Raw genomic sequence first — 16,731 nt, 5'->3', positions numbered from 1 at the left:
TCTTCTCTCCAATTGCTCCCATGTTCCCGCTTAAAAAAAAAGGAAAAAAAAAGAAAGAAATCTTATCCTACTGCTCTGACCATATTCACTCCTTCCTCAAATCCTTTCACTGAATTTTATGCATCAAGAGATAAGAATCCAAAGTTAATGAACCTAGACAACTCTTTCCCTGCCTAAGTCTCAACCTTCATTTCCACCTATTCCCCATCCTATGCAACAAACGAACAAAATACATCCCCTATCACCAGATCAAGCTTGTAGAAACTCTGGAAGCTACTTTAGATAATTAAAACTAGATTAGCGTAAAAAACTTTCCCTACATAATTAATGAATAACATTCCCTGCATTTTGCTCATGCGGGATTCTCTGAGGTGTATTTATTTCCCTCTTGTACTGACACTACATCTACTTTAAACTCAGGTGTTCTTGTCTTAAGATAAAAGTAAAATTAGTCACCTATCTCGGGTCATTTTCCTATGCATTTTACCTTGAGGGCTTTTTGTGCAGCTTCAGTCGAACCAATGGCAATCAGGTTTGGTCCAGCCATGCTACAAAAACTCTTCAGATGCAAAGAGTCATAAACAGGGACTGTGGAGACAGCATAATCCTATGTAGAAATGAAGAAGGTGCACAGTAAATACTTTAAATCAGTACCAGTTCCATAACTGCTCTGAGTAATTCAATGACACATTTTAGCTCCTCTGTAAATTAACTCATCTGCAGGTCCTGAGGTAAACTGGCTACAGTCAACTGTGACATGCCCCTCTGGGCTGTCTTGTGCATCAAGAAAAAATACAGAACTACTGCAGTTTTCACTACTTGTGCACCTGAAAATAAATCTGTTAAATGTTTAAATATTACTTATATAAAAACCTGTCAGGAACTCAAGTGAAAACACGTTCATGCATATTGTTGAGCTTCTCTAGAAGAGGAATGGGAGGCCTAAGATAGTAGCAAGTAGTAGTGACCTGGCATTACCCTACTTACAGTCTTAGTCCCTCAGAACTGACTTGACTCCACATTTCCTTTGTCCCCTTTTGAAGATCTGTGACTTTGATGGATCTGTTGGCTTCTCTGCCTTTTTGTAATTCAGGCCACTACCTAGGAATCTAAATAGAGATACTTTCGGAGCCTGACTTTAGATACCCATTTCTGAACATTTTGGCTAATGTACTTGGTTCAGTGGGCTGTAGTTTAACCCCTTTGTCTGGCCACAGAAAGCAGAATGTCTTCTTGCAGAACAAGTGTACAAACCTTAAAAGTGTCAGCCAGAATTTCTGCACCACGTTGATTTGTCCGTTTTGACAGACCCACAAAAAATTCCCTGCCTGAAATGAAAACATTGCAAAGAATAGTAAAGACAAAATTAATGTTTTTTTTTATTTGAATGGCTGAAAAATACATGGACACCAACCATATCTAATAATCAGAACACACATATTTTGAGATGGAGATGTAATATAAAGGCCAAATTTGAGATGGAGATGTAATATAAAGTCCTTCACAATTATCAATATGAAACTTAACTGTGGCTAAAAAAAAGTCTAGTAACAAAACTAACTAGAAATGTAGCTTTTTAAAAAAAATGCAACTTGCAATTGGATGTTGAGTCTAATTAAATTCTTTTTCTGGTGAAGAATGATAATCACTGTAAATTATACACATGAACAGCTTCCTTTCCTTTAAAGCTTTACAGTGGTCATAGGATAAATGGAGAGAACAGCTGTGCTAGATTAATAAGTCACCGATTGACCTTCTGTTCCTCTTCTGAGATTTCTCCCATTCTTGGATTTTAAACCTCAGTCATAAAAAGACACAGCTATCTTCAAGGTGCTAAGGAAACAGATACTGGGATCCGTAACATAGTAGAAATGCCTTATTTTTTGGTTTCCTTAGTCTGAAACAATCTTGTTCCCTTTGTAAGTAAGGCAAGCAACCTGTCTATTGTGATGGTGATCAAAATAAACAGCCTCATTTATCTCAGGCAATGGGCAAATATATACCCAGCCAATGCGAGAAGATACATACATAATGGGTTTAACTATGTAAAAATCAGCATCGGTATCTTCCTCTTTGAATTTGTTCATGCATATAACTTGAGTGGCAACACCATTTCTCTTCCACATGACATCTGGCAAGCAAGTCTACTTTCCTCATAAACTACAAATGCACTATCCAGTATTTACTCAATGAACCAACCACAATTACGTCTGAATGAAGCTTTTATGATTCCCGCAAACAGGTCTGTGCAAACATGGCTGAGGGTAATAAAAAATATGAAATGATGAAAATAACTTGACTGCTGAAAGCCTTTTCTTTATTGGTAAGTAATACTTTACAAGCTAGGTGAATTGATTAAGGCTTAAATACACATGATTTGTATTGTGTCTACTGCTACTTCCATTCTTCTGCATTAGGAAATTTTGCATTCAAAAGACAGCTCTGAAACTAAAGTGCCGTGCTGCCATTTGGTAAGCAAATGACCTAATAAAATCTTTACACTAGTATAAAGTATAATATTTATTAATAGAGATCAGATAGTGTTAAATTTTCCATGCGGTCCAGAAAGAAAACCAAATACAAATTCACTTTAATACTGTACCTGTAAATAAGACATCTCCACCATCTAAGGTTGCATTTTCATCTGTCATCTCTACAATGTTGAGGTTAAGACTTTCCAGTGCTTTCTTCATTGCATCAACCTGTTTAAAGGGAAGTAGTTTAGAATCTCATTTAGGTTCCACCATTAAAAACATTAATCAAACCACAATAGGCATTAGTTTAAATAAAAAAAAAGAAAAAGAAAAAAGAAGGAGTCAGGTAACTGCTAGTAAGACAGAAAGCAGATGTCCGCCATCCCACCAGGTCCTGCCAATCTCAGATCCCAGAATCCCTTCAGGGGGCTCCAAAGCACAGAGGGGTATGTGTGGAAGTGAGTAGAAAGAGTCACTATCTTTTGTGCAGACACTACGAAGGGTTAGAACGTGCCCACTATGCATGTCAGCTCCAGGCCCTCTCCCATGGTAATCCCTCAGCGCTACAAAAAAAGGCTTCCTGTGGCCTGGAGTGAAAGAGCTGGCAGAGAGCTGGCATTCCCTATTTCTGCACCTCCTAGTCACAAAGTTTTCTTGTCAGTCACCCATGGAGATGGAGATTCTGACTTGGCCTCTATCTACTAAGGGAAAAGATACAAATCAATCAATTTAGTTTTCTTAAGTATCTGCATCTTTACTGATTATTGATGTCTAATGCCTTGTGTTAATGAGCTCTTTACAGAAATACATATTGTGGGCTCAATTCTTCCCTGGGTCTGAGTGCTGCTTAATGACAGGGGAAGCATGGAGCGGAGGTGTCAGAAATCTAGTTATGGTTTCCCCACGCCTGCTCCAAGCTCAGAGCAGCCAAGAGACCGGTCTAACTTACAACACTGGTGCAAAGCACTTTATGCCAGCGGATGGCCAGTATAGTAGAGATCTCCTCCACCATGCCCCTGACATGTTCTTTCTTCCCCAAATATTCTCCCTATGTTGGAGTAGGAGGCAAGAGTGGCTGGTACTGAAGCCATCTCCACTGACTGTACTACTGCCAGCTATCCTACACATAGGCTATCACCAGCTACGCTACAGCCAGGATATCCAGCTACAGCCATCCCCTTTGTGCCACCTGTGCCAAAAGAAGCTTGTAAGTGAAAAATCCATAAAAGGTGAAGATAGGGTTGATAACACGCTACAGAACTACAGCTAATAGAAAAAAGGAGTTATTCCACAAAGCCCTGATCCTCTTCAACAGAGTATTTGCTATTCAGAGAAGCTTGTTTATTATATTACACTAGCGCAAGTTACCAGCCATTAGGAAATGTGGAAGAGACACTGAGTGTGTCATGAAGTTCTCCGTTTCATTTAGGTCCTGGATCTGCGTAACATGGCAACTTAAACATTTTTAGAAGAAATGAGAGAGTTCCAACATGACTGACACACACATCACAGAAACAGACGTGAACAGGAATGTGCAATATTTAAATTAAACAGAGCGATGATGAGATGTCATGCTGAACAACATCATTTCGGGTATGCTTGGCAAACTATAACAAACCCAGCAGACTCAGTTTGCTGAGTTACAACTGAATTCAAATAAGGAAATGCTCTGTTTTTGCAGTGTTGTTGAAGCTGTATTGGTCCCAGGATATTAGAGAGGCAAGATGAGTGATAAAAGATATCAAATATATTACCTCACCCACCTTGTCTGTACATTTTTGCAAATCTGATAGTCTCACAATTTCAAGAACTTTACAGAAAACAAATACTAGAACACAGCAAATACAATCTCATCTTTTTTCTAAAGCTCGTGTGAAGCAAGCTGTTGGACCTACATCTAAGACGACGACCCTCTAATTCCCATGCAGTTCAACTGTACTGGCTATTCAAAACTTACATCTAGTTACATTCCTCCAGTATCATGTGACAGTAGGTAACACACTGGCCCCTTCTTGGGTCCTATCAAACTACAATCAGCACAGGATCCAAGGCAGAGGGGTGATCCCTCATGTAAGTTACAGCAGCCTAAGCGCTGTTGTAACCTGTGTTCAAGCTACCATGGCTCCAAAGGGGTTGTTCTGGCGGTTGGGAATAGCCAGAGGTGCTTCAGCCACACCCACTCTTCCCTGACCATTATCCCTACATCAGGGCTGTGACGTAGAGTGGCACAGAGCTGCTCTACAGCAAACAGGGATTCTCCCTTATATTTGGGGATGGAGTTGGGGGATGCCAGTTATGATGCATTTGTGGCCACACTGGGCCACCAGACCTGTACTGTAACACAGATGTGGGCCTAGTGGCCTTTTAGATATAAAGGACTGAGAACCTCTGCACATGGAACTCCACTGAGTTTACTGGGAATTCCATGCACTAGGGCAGAAGGCTCAGACCCAGAAACTGGAACTTGTCTTGTGCACACATTAACACATCTATTCTGACTTATCTTCAGATTAACCTCAGAGATATTTCAGGCTGAAATGCTGCACATAAAAAGGTCTCCAGCCACGAGCAGTGGGGTTTTTTTGTTTAGCTAGTTTAAGATTTAGTGTGAGATGTGTACCTGCTTCAAACACAGTGCTTAATATTCCTCAGTCTTCTATGACTTTTAAATATAAAGGAAGGGTTGGATCCTTGTGGTATTTTTAAAATAAATGTAAAACAGGTGGGTTAATGTTCAAAATTTGGCTATTAAGCAAGGACTGTAATTTGTTTCATAACTTCCATGCACTGCTACAATGGCCATGTGCCACTGATTGATACTGAATTTCTTTCTTTGCCTCTACAGCATGGAGGTCTTTTCGATGTAGGCATAATGTGCAGAAGGGGAACGGGCACAAATGAAGGAGAAGCTTGTTATAGGTGAAACAGCAGGTGTGGCATTATTTAAGATACCGAATACAACACCACATGGATCTGGAACATAAGCTAGAGTGAAACAGACCAACTAACTTGTGACTCCGTGCAATGCTACCCTGGCACAAGAATAGAAGCTCACAAGAACTCAAGTCACAGGCAGGGAGAGCGACTAAATATACATATAGCATGGGATTACAGAAGGCAGGACACCAAACTTCCAATCCTCCCACCCCCACAGCCTGTTCTGTGGTTACACATTTATAGTTAGTCTGCTGTCTCAATTAACTTCCAAAAAACTATAACAAACAAAAAACCATCAAGTTTCTACATGGAGACACTGGCCTTGCTGAATTGGGGCGGGGCACAGACACTCTCAAAGCAGTGTTCATTCTGGAAATTGAACAAAGTGGGTTCCATAAGAAATAGAGCATCAAGGTCTGGGTCACCAAATTCTGCTACATCCTGGGACACGTGTCCTCCCCCAAGTATGCAGCCGCCTTTCACCCTCTCATTTCTTTGGTACCTCTCCTTTCCTTCATTCTTCACTCCCAAGTTCCTGCACTCCAAGGTTTTTCTGTCCTTGTTCTTCACCTCTGCTATCATTTCTTGCTGGTTTCCTTCCTTCTGGCTCATTACTTCCCCCCCGCCCCCACCACTCCCTGTATCTTTGACCACATTCCTCCACACATCCTCTTTCATTCCTACACAAATGCAGCAGGTCTTCAAGCTTCTCTCTTGGGCTGTTTAAGGGCTAGTTCTGTTTTCAGGGCTTTTTGTCACGGCAAGCAGCCATGCATTTTGGCTGCCTCTGTTCTACAGTAACATGCAAAACCGAGAGGCAAGACATAGTTCTGTTAATGGAAACTTCACAAAAGAAGAGGTCCTGTCCCTCCCCTCCTCCCCCCCAATATTTAATCTTGGGTTTGGAGTTTTGTTTTGTTTTTAAAAGCGTTCCCATACGAACAGGGCCACCTCTATCTTTCATAGGGCTCAGTGCAAAAATAGGAGGCAACACATACCTGCTTCCACCCATAATCATGTCCGCCTACCTTGGGCCCTGCAGAGCAGCCTTCTATATTCCATCCCTGAAAAATTACAGTTAACTGCTCCTCCCTGCCTAATCAATCAATCAAATCTGGGGTTCTGGAGACCACTCCTATTAATCCAGAGAGCCAGGAGGTGGAGTCAAAGGGCAACTTTCCAAGAACAGAGCATTAGAGGGCAATTAAGGAACTCTATACCTGTTGGCACCAGAATCAGACAGGACTGCAGGCAAGAAATTACATAATCAGACAATTAGCAATCCGTGTGATTGGCAGAAAGTGTTGAATGTGGTTGCATAGAGGCAAATGTTATCACAGATTGCATAGATCCAGAGCTGTCACTACACATCAACTCAAGCGAAGACACTACCATTACAAATAAATTTTGACATCTTTCTACATGTTACAGAGTGATCTGAAGACAAATTCCAGACCTGTGGTGCTTGAGTGTTGGATACAGATTTCCATAGTTTTGCGTAAATGTGGCTTGGGCGGAATCCAGATCCGTGCAAGTTAATGACAGGTTTGTTTGTTTGCTTTTTGCCTTTTGTTGTTAGGCCTATTCTGAAGGGCGCTATTGCAGAAGAAGAGGATTAGTAAGCAACATCCAGATACATATATTGGGCCTTTTCAAGTGATAAGATGACCTTCACGTACTGGGTCCACTCCATCTTTGTCCAAGACTGCCGCAAGGTGAACTAGCCATTTAAGGAGACTGGATTGCAGCTTATGTTTAACCCACCTCCTCAGACAGAAAGAATATGTACAAGGGTATCACATTCTGGGGTGCAATCCAGATCAGTGAAGGGTTGTGTCACGACCTGCCCCGCAACCCTGGGTGCCTCACAATGCTCTGGTGATATACTCCCAACCTGGGCCACTCACAAACATGCAGGTCACATCCTCAAATGTCTGTGTATAGCTGCAGCCCTGGTCCTGCTGCTCTGACCCCAGTAGCCTGTCAGCCACACTCCAGCCACACTCTGGCTTCTACAAGCCTTGGTTACGACTTGCAGAGTGATCCCAACATGCTCCCAGCCCAGAATTTTCCCCAAACATGAGTTTTGCTGGGCAGTGCAGATATTAAAGGTCTGTTGCCCCTATAAGGAATTAATATTCAACAGTCTGCTACTGTAACTAGAGTTACCAACAGGTCAATTTAAACACAGCACTGGATTTGTTTAGATTAAAAAATAAAACAAGATAGGATTTTAACTGAATTGAAGTATCAGGTACTAAAGGCAGAAAGGGTTACAAGACAAAAAGATTAAACAACTTCTAATAGCGAAAATTTAACAAGCTAGAATTGTTCAAGGTAAAATCTGTACCACATGTTCCCAGCAACATGGCTAACCAACTTCTCAGGTCAGGATCTCCCCCCAAAGGGAAAGGGCTGGTTCCTTTGTCGTGTGAGAGAGAGTGAGAGAGAGAGTGAGAGAGAGAGAATATTTGCCCCTCACTTTTATAACCCAGTCACCCTTTGAAGTGGATTCTTCGGAAGGTTACTCCTCAAATCAAAGTTTATTCAAATAGTACAAATGGTGACCTGGAGGTGATGAAGTTGGCTCCATGCTCCTCCTTCTCACCTGTGCTTGCTGCAATACAGATTTGCCTGATCTCCTGCCATTTCCCTCCCCCCTGCCATTTCAAGGATCCCATTTACTACTTGTATGTAAATCTGAGAGGCATATCATGTTGCTACCTACATTTCACCATGATATTGTTCACCAGCAAGTTATTAGTTTTCAAATGATACCACACAAGGCATATTTTATACAAAGATTATTACAAGGGTGCGAATCTGGGGTGCTTTCAGTCACAAAGGGTCACATGACAGACAGAGCATATGACTCAGAACCAGACTTGTTGAGAGACAAGGGACAGGGCATGGGCACTAAGGGAAGACACTCCAGGAAGCAGCAAGTTGTCTAAGTTGCTCCACAGAGATTCTCAGTAGTTCCCGGGCTGAGGGCTTGGGGAGGCCAAGCCTGCACGAAGCAAGAGTCAGCTAAGAAGGCTGGAGGGACAGCAAACTTGTTAGAAGGAAAGCCTCAGTAGAGACAGGACTAAGAACTCTGCACCAAGAGCTTTGAGCCAGCTAGGAAGGCTGGATGGAAGATCTGTGTTTCTAACTTGGTAACTAAACCAGATTCCCCAAAGGGAAGGATTATTGAGAAAAGAAACTCACAGACTGAAGTTTCATTAACTGGAGAAGAAGGAGAAACAGAGCCAAACAGCAGGGCCTGAAGCCAGATGCCAGGAGAAGATATTTCTGTGATTAGAGTACTCAAGATACCACAATGATGTAAGGTACCTATAAGTATTAAGCAAGTGATTCAGAGCCAGCAACCACTGCCCCAGGAATGGCTAGTGTTGGTTGGGAAGCGGGCACAGCCAAGACATCTGGAGGATGCATTGACTCAACGCATTCCAAAGTGATCTCCTATTGTGCCCCAACTGTAATTGAAGGCTGCCTTTTCCAAGTGGGATGCCTGTAGAACACCATAGGCCTTTCCCTAGAGTGCAACCTTCACAGGTAGGGCGGAGGAGGGGGTTATAGTTTGAACCTCCTGTGCTGGTAAGAATGGTCAGGCCAGTTTGCACTAGGGTGCTATTAAATAAAGCTCCTAGCTAATGAGAATATCTGAAAGTAAATACTGACTCTCAATCTGCTACTTGAGCCAGATGTACGTTTTAATTACCACATGCTGATTACAACTTAACCATCAGGCTGTGGCAGAGGCACTGTGCCATGTGTCTTAATTTAGTTTATAGGGACAGCTGCTTAGACATTAAAAAAATTAGAACTAGAAGCTGAAACAGTAGAAAGCCAGCATATTTCATTTTCCTCATGATTGTTCCAGCCTCCAGCAGTATATGCCCAAAGATGGTTTTTCCATGTGACAGTCTGGTACAAGCTTGGCTCATTTTGTATTTGCAGAGATCTTAAAAGCCATTACTGCCCTATAGAAATTTTCTCTGGATCTTTTCATATATATAAGCCAATGGCTATTTTTAAAAGCACTTTTTAGGTTTCTAAACATCCAGTATCAAAAGTCCTATACAGTCATCTCTGTATTTGAAGTACTGCTCATGAACTGAGGGCCTACGTACACCTGGAACATGACAAGTTACATCTCCTGGATAACATGCCGAACACGTCCCATACTATGGTTCACCAAAATATCCATATAACGCATTCAATACAGAGTCAGAAATCAAGACAGTGGGAAAAACTGAAAGAATGAGGAAAAAGGGGTGAAATTGGTAACCAGGGGAATCAACATTTTTCACCAAACATATTCCTGAAAAGTCAGGTTCTCAAGAGGAATTTCTTGTGTGGTAAAAAGAACAGGAGGACTTGTGGCACCTCAGAGACTAACACATTTATTTGAGCATAAGCTTTTGTGAGCTACAGCTCACTTCATTGGATGCATTCCGATGAAGTGAGCTGTAGCTCACGAAAGCTTATGCTGAAATAAATGTGTTAGTCTGCGAGGTGCCACAAGTCCTCCTTTTCTTTTTGTGGATACAGACTAACGTGGCTGCTACTCTGAAACTTGTGTGGTAAAATAACCCAGGTTTACATTAACATGATCAAAACAGTATTCTCAATGGATTAAATAGTCTTGAACAGTTTCTCCAGTGTACTGAGTACAATAAACAAGATTTTCATTGCACAGCAGACATACATGCTTTTCACAAGTGAATGTAATGCTCAGGAAAGATGCCAAAATTGACAGCCCTGGAAACGAAAATCCTCTTTGTAGCCCCACGGTAACTTTGAAAGCATCTTCATGCTGTGATGCCCATGCATGTCAACCCTGACCTGGAAGTTTTCATGCCCACTGAGTCTTTGGTTTTTCAGCCAAAGGTACCACCTGTGGTGATGTTTAGCTATCCAATAAGTGGATAAGTATTGTGTTCTCAGCCTGGGACCCAGTGCATTTAGTCATAAAACCATCTTCAAATCATGATGGATTAGTCACTTCTCAAGAGAGCTCCTGCACAAGAGGAGCAGGGTTGTTACAGAACAGATAGAATCTGTAACAAACATGTTATCTGTCCTTCATTAGTTATCAACAGCAAAAAATAAACAAATGGCAAAGATGCAGTATGATGCTGCTTTGCCCCTCATTTCCCCCTCCAAAACAGTTTTGGTTTCTATTTTTAAAACAGAGAGTTGTGTTTTTCTGAAATGCAAAATTTTCAAAACAGAATAGTTCTAGTATTTAATAACCATGAAAGCAAAAAGTTACAGGTCAAACTTTGTTTTATGAATAAAGCACCAAAAATTCTGTTTACTTCAGGATAGAGCTGAATAGAAGTTTGCTGGACAAAGTCCTCCTCATAAGACAATTCTGAAATGCACAAACATTTGTGGAAATGAATTCAATAATAAATACAAGCAGATTCAATATAAAACAGGTCCATTGCTTGCTTCCACCATGCTACCCAAGAGGAAAGGCTGACTTTCCTCAACCCATCTCCCTTCCATGAAGACTATGTCCTCAGAATTTTGACAGGCAAAACAAAAAAACCCCAAACCCCACTCATCTTTATCATTTTTAAGTTTTCTGTGTCATTATACGTCAGCTTTAGATTTGATGTAATACAATACTAGGCTTTTATAACTATACCAATTAGTACATCAAGTGGCTGAATGTTAAAGCTTTTATGCTTTCTGTAGTGATTTTTTTTTTTCTAATAAGTACATTCCTACTGCGAGATGGAATGTATCCAATCCATAATAAATCTGGTTGAGAGACAGTGGACTTCAGCCAGCTCAGTTTCAAGGAAAAAGGACAACAAACATGTCTGACATTTATCAAAATCTAATTTCCTCACCCCCTGCACTTTAAAAATGGAACCCATTACACTCCAGATAGATGGGCTTTATCAATTACTGTAACTGATATATACAGATCCCTTGCTTCTTTACATTCACATTTAAAGTACATTAAATGGATGCAATTTCTTTACAAATTATTTATTGGTATTCTGTTTTCTAGCCATGTTCAAACAAATCTTTTCAAAATAAGAAGAGAAGTGAGGAATTGAAGGGAGGAGGGAAATGGTCACTGGCACTATTTTTGAAAATCCAACGAAGAGAATAAATAACGATCAATTGTGAGATGGGCCTGAACCCAAACACTCAACGTTCTAGGAGAAATCTGGATCCAGATCTGAACTTTATGTAGTGAGCCACCCCTGTGTACAGGAGGATTACTTTGCACTTGGGGTGAAATTCATCCCTGTACAGAGCGGCCAGCCCGAGGGCTAGGCACCACTTAAACTCTGAAGTACCACTCTGCAGGAGGATAACATTATCTTTGAAGAATACTTTAGCAAGAACCTACTGCTGCACAACTGCTGGGGAAAAACTATTGAAGTTTTCCTGCCTCTCCAGTAAGGCCTATGGTGTCAAAACAAACCAACGCTGAAGAGAGGTTCATTACGGACGCCTCACACCGAACGTGCACAGTGACAGATGTTACTGGTTCTCAAATGAATTTTTGCTGTGGCCGTGCACGCGGCCCCAGCAAATTCACGGTGGCCACAGTTTTGACAGTTAAAATATTATGCTAGTGACACTCTAGTCACATGGATATTTGGAAGAGAGTTATGAAAATAAAATAATAAATCTTTGCAATGTAAAGAACAATTATTAACAGTACCACCTTGGGCTTGGGCTTCTGCTGCAGACAGCATGACAGTGGCCATGCCAGGGAGCTTGGGGGCTGGGAGGAGGAGAGTGTTACTATAATACTATTAATATTGTTACACAATGATCATAGGGAGAACTATTTTCAATTCTATAGCACACTTTATCAGAAAATCTTAAAGCTCTGCCAATGTAGGAAAACATTCACAGTTTACTATTTTTACGCTTTGGCAAAGATTAGAGATTCACACAAGGTCACACAGCGTGTCAGCTGCAGAGCTGGGAATACCTGCAGATCTCCCACATCAGACCTCAGCTCTCACCAATGATTTGTTAAGTGATGACAGTGTGTTTGGCCCTGTACAAAACTCAGTCCCTGTCAAAGGGAACATACAGTTTAAGAGCCACTAAACTACATTCTCTCCCTAAATCTAATTCTCAGCTGTGGTAGATTAGCATTATTGGGCCTGATCCTCCACTCCATTGCACCTTGTATTGCCATTTACAGCTCTGTAAAACAAGTGTCACACTTTCACTATGCAAAGGTTAAGGTACGGTATCTCTGAAGTGACAGCTTTTTCTGCAGCCATTAGCTCTTTGCTTACAAAGTGTTCTTTCAGCAAGCCTCAGAGAAATTTATAATAAGTGGTTATGGACAAAACAGGGGTTTGAGGGAGGATGGATTCTGGTTTTGCAAAACTAAATAGTGTGTGTGTAAGCGTGTGTAAGAGTCTGATCCAGTTCCCATTTTATCTGAATCTGCTCAGTTTGAAGACTAAAGGGTTTTCCCCTCTCTTCCTGATAAAGGTTCGATGTTAGGTCACTGACATTTCAAAGCAAACCATGCAACACAGAATAGTTTGGGTTTTTGAAAAACCCTCGTGGTTGTTTTTCTGGACCCACTAGCAGTGGTTTGGATAGATGCCCTATTTTATAAGGATCTCTTTAGTTGAGGGGGAAATGGGAAGGTTTCAGCTACACCTCTCCCCTGGGTCCATCAAGGACAGCCATTTATTTCAGGAGGACATTTGGACATAGTGATATCTTATTCCTTTTGTCCTAACTCAGTTATAAGATCTAAAATGGCAACTCTTCAGACAGGCCATGCCGCAATACCATGTACAAGTGTAATCATATGTTACTCACGTTCCAAGTAACATGGCTAGACACTGTACCTGGGAAATCCCCTACCAGTCACATCAAAGACTGATCCTTAAATCACCCAGCACCCACTCAAGCCAGATTATTCAAGTATCAGTATATAATCACTACATATGGATAATCCAAGGGGCCAAGTCATGTCATGCAGCAACACCAGGAAGAAACATTTCAGAAGTTTTTCTGAGCTCTTTCACTGTTGCTCTGTGTGACCCTAAGAGCATCCCAAAGCCAGAGGACAGGGGTCTCCCCAGTATCTAGCAATGGGTCTCAGCTGGCCTGACCAGCTAAGCGTACCCTACTCACTGTTGTCATAATCTGTATCTAAAAAGGTGTCCCATAAGGTATCATATGTGAACTGCTGACATGCTAGTCATTAATATTATTATGTGGTGTATATACATGTGATATATGAAAAGCTATAAATATGTGCTGAAGATACGTCCTCAAAATGTGTTTGGCAAGCAAAGCTGAAGTTGCCCCACCCTTGACAAAGGAACATGATCCTGCCTGCCTGAACGGGTCTCCAATGCAAATTGAGAAAGGGGAGACAATGAAAGTAGCTTTACACAGAAGGTACACAAAGCCATCACACGAGCAAGTGGGGGGAGATAGCCTCTTAACAGCAGGAGACTACAACAATTAATGTGGCATCAGCTCCCTGTGGACATAGCAAGCTGAGCCTGACTGAAAACATAAGCAGAGAGAAAAAAGCCATTTTGGCGTCCTTTGTCTGAGAAGTCAAAGAAACCAAGCACTTTGAGCTCCATGTGGTGGATCCTGGCCAGCAATGCTGGAAGAATAACTGGTGAGAAAAACTTCTTTGAACAAAAGACTCCAGTTTGTTGAGTTTTATTCTGAAAAGCATATTTTTACTTTTGTTTGCAACCATTTTTATCCTTATACTTTGTATCACTTAAATCTATGTCCTTTTGTTAATAAACTTGTTTTACTTTTACCACAAACCAACTCAGTGCTTTGACTTAAGGGGAGGATTTGTCAACTCCAGTTAAATTAAGAAGCTGTTGTGTACTCTCTTAAAAGAAGCAGCAAACTTAATAGGTTTTGTTGGTGCTACAACAAGAAGGGCGAAGCACTGCAGAGCTGGATATTTTCGGGGGGGGAGGGGGGAGAACTCGGGGCTGGAATGGTTATTGAGGTCGCACTAGAAGAACCAACGAGATGGTGGAAGTCAGGGTGTGAGCAGCATGCTTTGTATGCTGGCTGTTGGTGTCACGGCTGTAAGCCACAGCAGCTCAGCTGCTAAGGGACCCAGAGTTGCCGTGCACAGTCCCAGGCTCTCCCATACAACTGGTGGTGACACTGAGCCATAGTACTAGCCTGATAGGTCATGTCCAAGCTCCGTGATGTGCTAAACACAACTATCTGGTATCCTGTAGTTTGTGCCAGTACCTGCCGTCAAATGATGGCTGGTGTGTTCGTTGTTTCTTTACAGCATCACTAACACTAGCATTTATCAGGATCAAGAAGTTCCATCTTTTCTTTCTGAGAAGGACAATGCACATTCCTGATCCAGCAGGAAGATATGGGCTACGCATTCAGTAGAACACAAAATGCATTGAGCTTAACTAAGACCATTTCTAATAGCACAAACATGGTCATGGGCACTGGATATCCTGGTACTCTTTCCAAGTGGAGATCTGACCGTGCATGTGGCCTATGAGGGCTTGGTAACAAGAGACTCTGTTAAGTGAACTGATGCACATACTCACAGAGCGCATGCTGCCCACTAAAGCTGGGCAACAATGGAGTAGAGGAGCTACTGAAGGAGAACGTAGCCAGTAGGGAGAAGGATGGACAGAAACACCTGGGGGTAGCAGAAAGTGGTAGATGCTAAGCTCCATCATGGCAGAGCTTCACTTTTGCAAAGCTTAACAACTCCACAGGAGATAAATGTGGCTGCCAGGCAGAGCTACTGAGCTGCACAAGAAAAGTGCTCCAGTCTGGTGGTTCTCAAGAGCCCAAGTGGCAGTCTCCACTCCCAGATCTCCCAGTGCTACATCCCAAGTGCAATCTATATTCTCCCAATGTCTTTCTGCCATGCAACCACTAAGCCTCAGTAAAACAGCTCATCTTAGAAGTCAATGCATGCCCCTCTTATCCCAGTCTGATGAAACTCAGGACAGCCGCTGGATGAGCTGGCAACAGCTGCAAAGTGACTATGTGCTATGGATATTGTGGTATAAGAGACAATTAATTCACCATTTTGTAAGAGAGACACTTTGGGGCTCCATGATCATGTTATATCCAGGGCTCTGTTCACAATGTTAACACAGGATACATTTAGTACTTAAATGTTACAGCTACAATAAACAAGATACCTTGAGCAAATTCAGTGGAATGACGACACATGAAACATACCACAAGAGGATGGTGAGGATTTAAACAGAACAGTCCTTTAAAGTTATTGTTGCAAATGAAGAGAATAATTCTTAATTTGGATTAGTACATGCACTAAAGATAACAAAACCAGCTACTCATACACTCTGGGTGTCTTTTACACACATTTTTATTTAAGTTAAGATCCAAACATAACTGATGTGCAGCAGTGCAATTTAATATAACTCACTATCAGCAACCCAAACAAACAATTTCAAATCCCCCTTCCCCTCCAATAATTCCCAACAATCATCATTTAGAAAAATCCATTTCCCACAAAATGTGGGGTCAAGTAACAAATCTACTCTGTACAAAAAGTTAGGCTGAAAACTCAACCAGTAAGTAGAGGCAATTTTGAGAACACTGTGTTAAGTCAGTTGTATAGTGTTTACAAAATAACAAACGCTTTAAAAGTTTAAGATTTAAATTCACAAGACTTTTTTTTCCCCCTCAAGATGTACCAAAGTGGAATCAAGTTAGAAAGCTAGAGAAAAGTTTTGTTTGCATAACTACATTGTTACAAAATACCAGTAAAAATTTTGCCAGATAAAGATGAATGAAATTTAAACCTTAAAAAAGCATGCTGATACTTTTCTGCTTACAATTACAAAATGATCAATTGTTAAATGTTGGACAGAGAAACATTCTATTCTGTCTGGATATGCACGATGGGCCAAGAATGCACCTGGATAAGCCAACCATTCATTATCTTTGAGATACCCAATATCTCATAATACCCAGAGTGGCTGCCAGCTCCTTGTCCACTATTGACCACACGCCATGTGCCCCATTTTACAACTGAAAAGTATTTAAAATTCATGAATCTTGTTGAAAGCTCAGCTGTCACATTCTACTCATTCCAAAGCGTATGGGAAAAGAGAACAGAATGGACATTTCAACTGGAGCTATTATTGCTCCTGAATAACCAATATTCCATTAAATTGCTAATAAACCCACTTGAAGATAAGTTGATCACAATCAAACCATGGAGTAGCATTCCTTTCCTTTAACACAGAGTTGTCAGATTTCACTCTGTACAGTACAACTGTTTGTGCCATTTGTTCAAAACTTGACA

The 16,731-nt window shown here is 41.3% G+C and overlaps 1 protein-coding gene across 4 annotated transcripts in view; it reads right to left on the bottom strand.

The window, feature by feature from the left end:
* The window catches only part of DDAH1 (dimethylarginine dimethylaminohydrolase 1), a 149,986-nt gene that overhangs the window by 27,481 nt on the left and 105,774 nt on the right, over positions 1-16,731 (bottom strand). For all 4 annotated transcript variants that reach the window (XM_073357186.2, XM_073357187.2, XM_073357185.2 and 1 more), the window contains 3 exons: positions 2,603-2,702; positions 1,255-1,328; positions 488-607 (listed from right to left, as the gene is read on the bottom strand). In XM_073357186.2, the coding sequence (XP_073213287.1) occupies positions 488-607; positions 1,255-1,328; positions 2,603-2,693 (285 nt within the window). In that variant the 5' untranslated portion in view covers positions 2,694-2,702. The remainder of the gene's footprint in view (positions 1-487; positions 608-1,254; positions 1,329-2,602; positions 2,703-16,731) is intronic.

This window comes from Lepidochelys kempii, chromosome 8 (assembly GCF_965140285.1).
Source record: "Lepidochelys kempii isolate rLepKem1 chromosome 8, rLepKem1.hap1, whole genome shotgun sequence".
In the NCBI taxonomy this organism is placed as follows: Eukaryota; Metazoa; Chordata; order Testudines; family Cheloniidae; genus Lepidochelys; species Lepidochelys kempii.
Note: the sequence above shows the minus strand (reverse complement) of the source record. Positions and strands in the feature narration are given on the sequence as shown.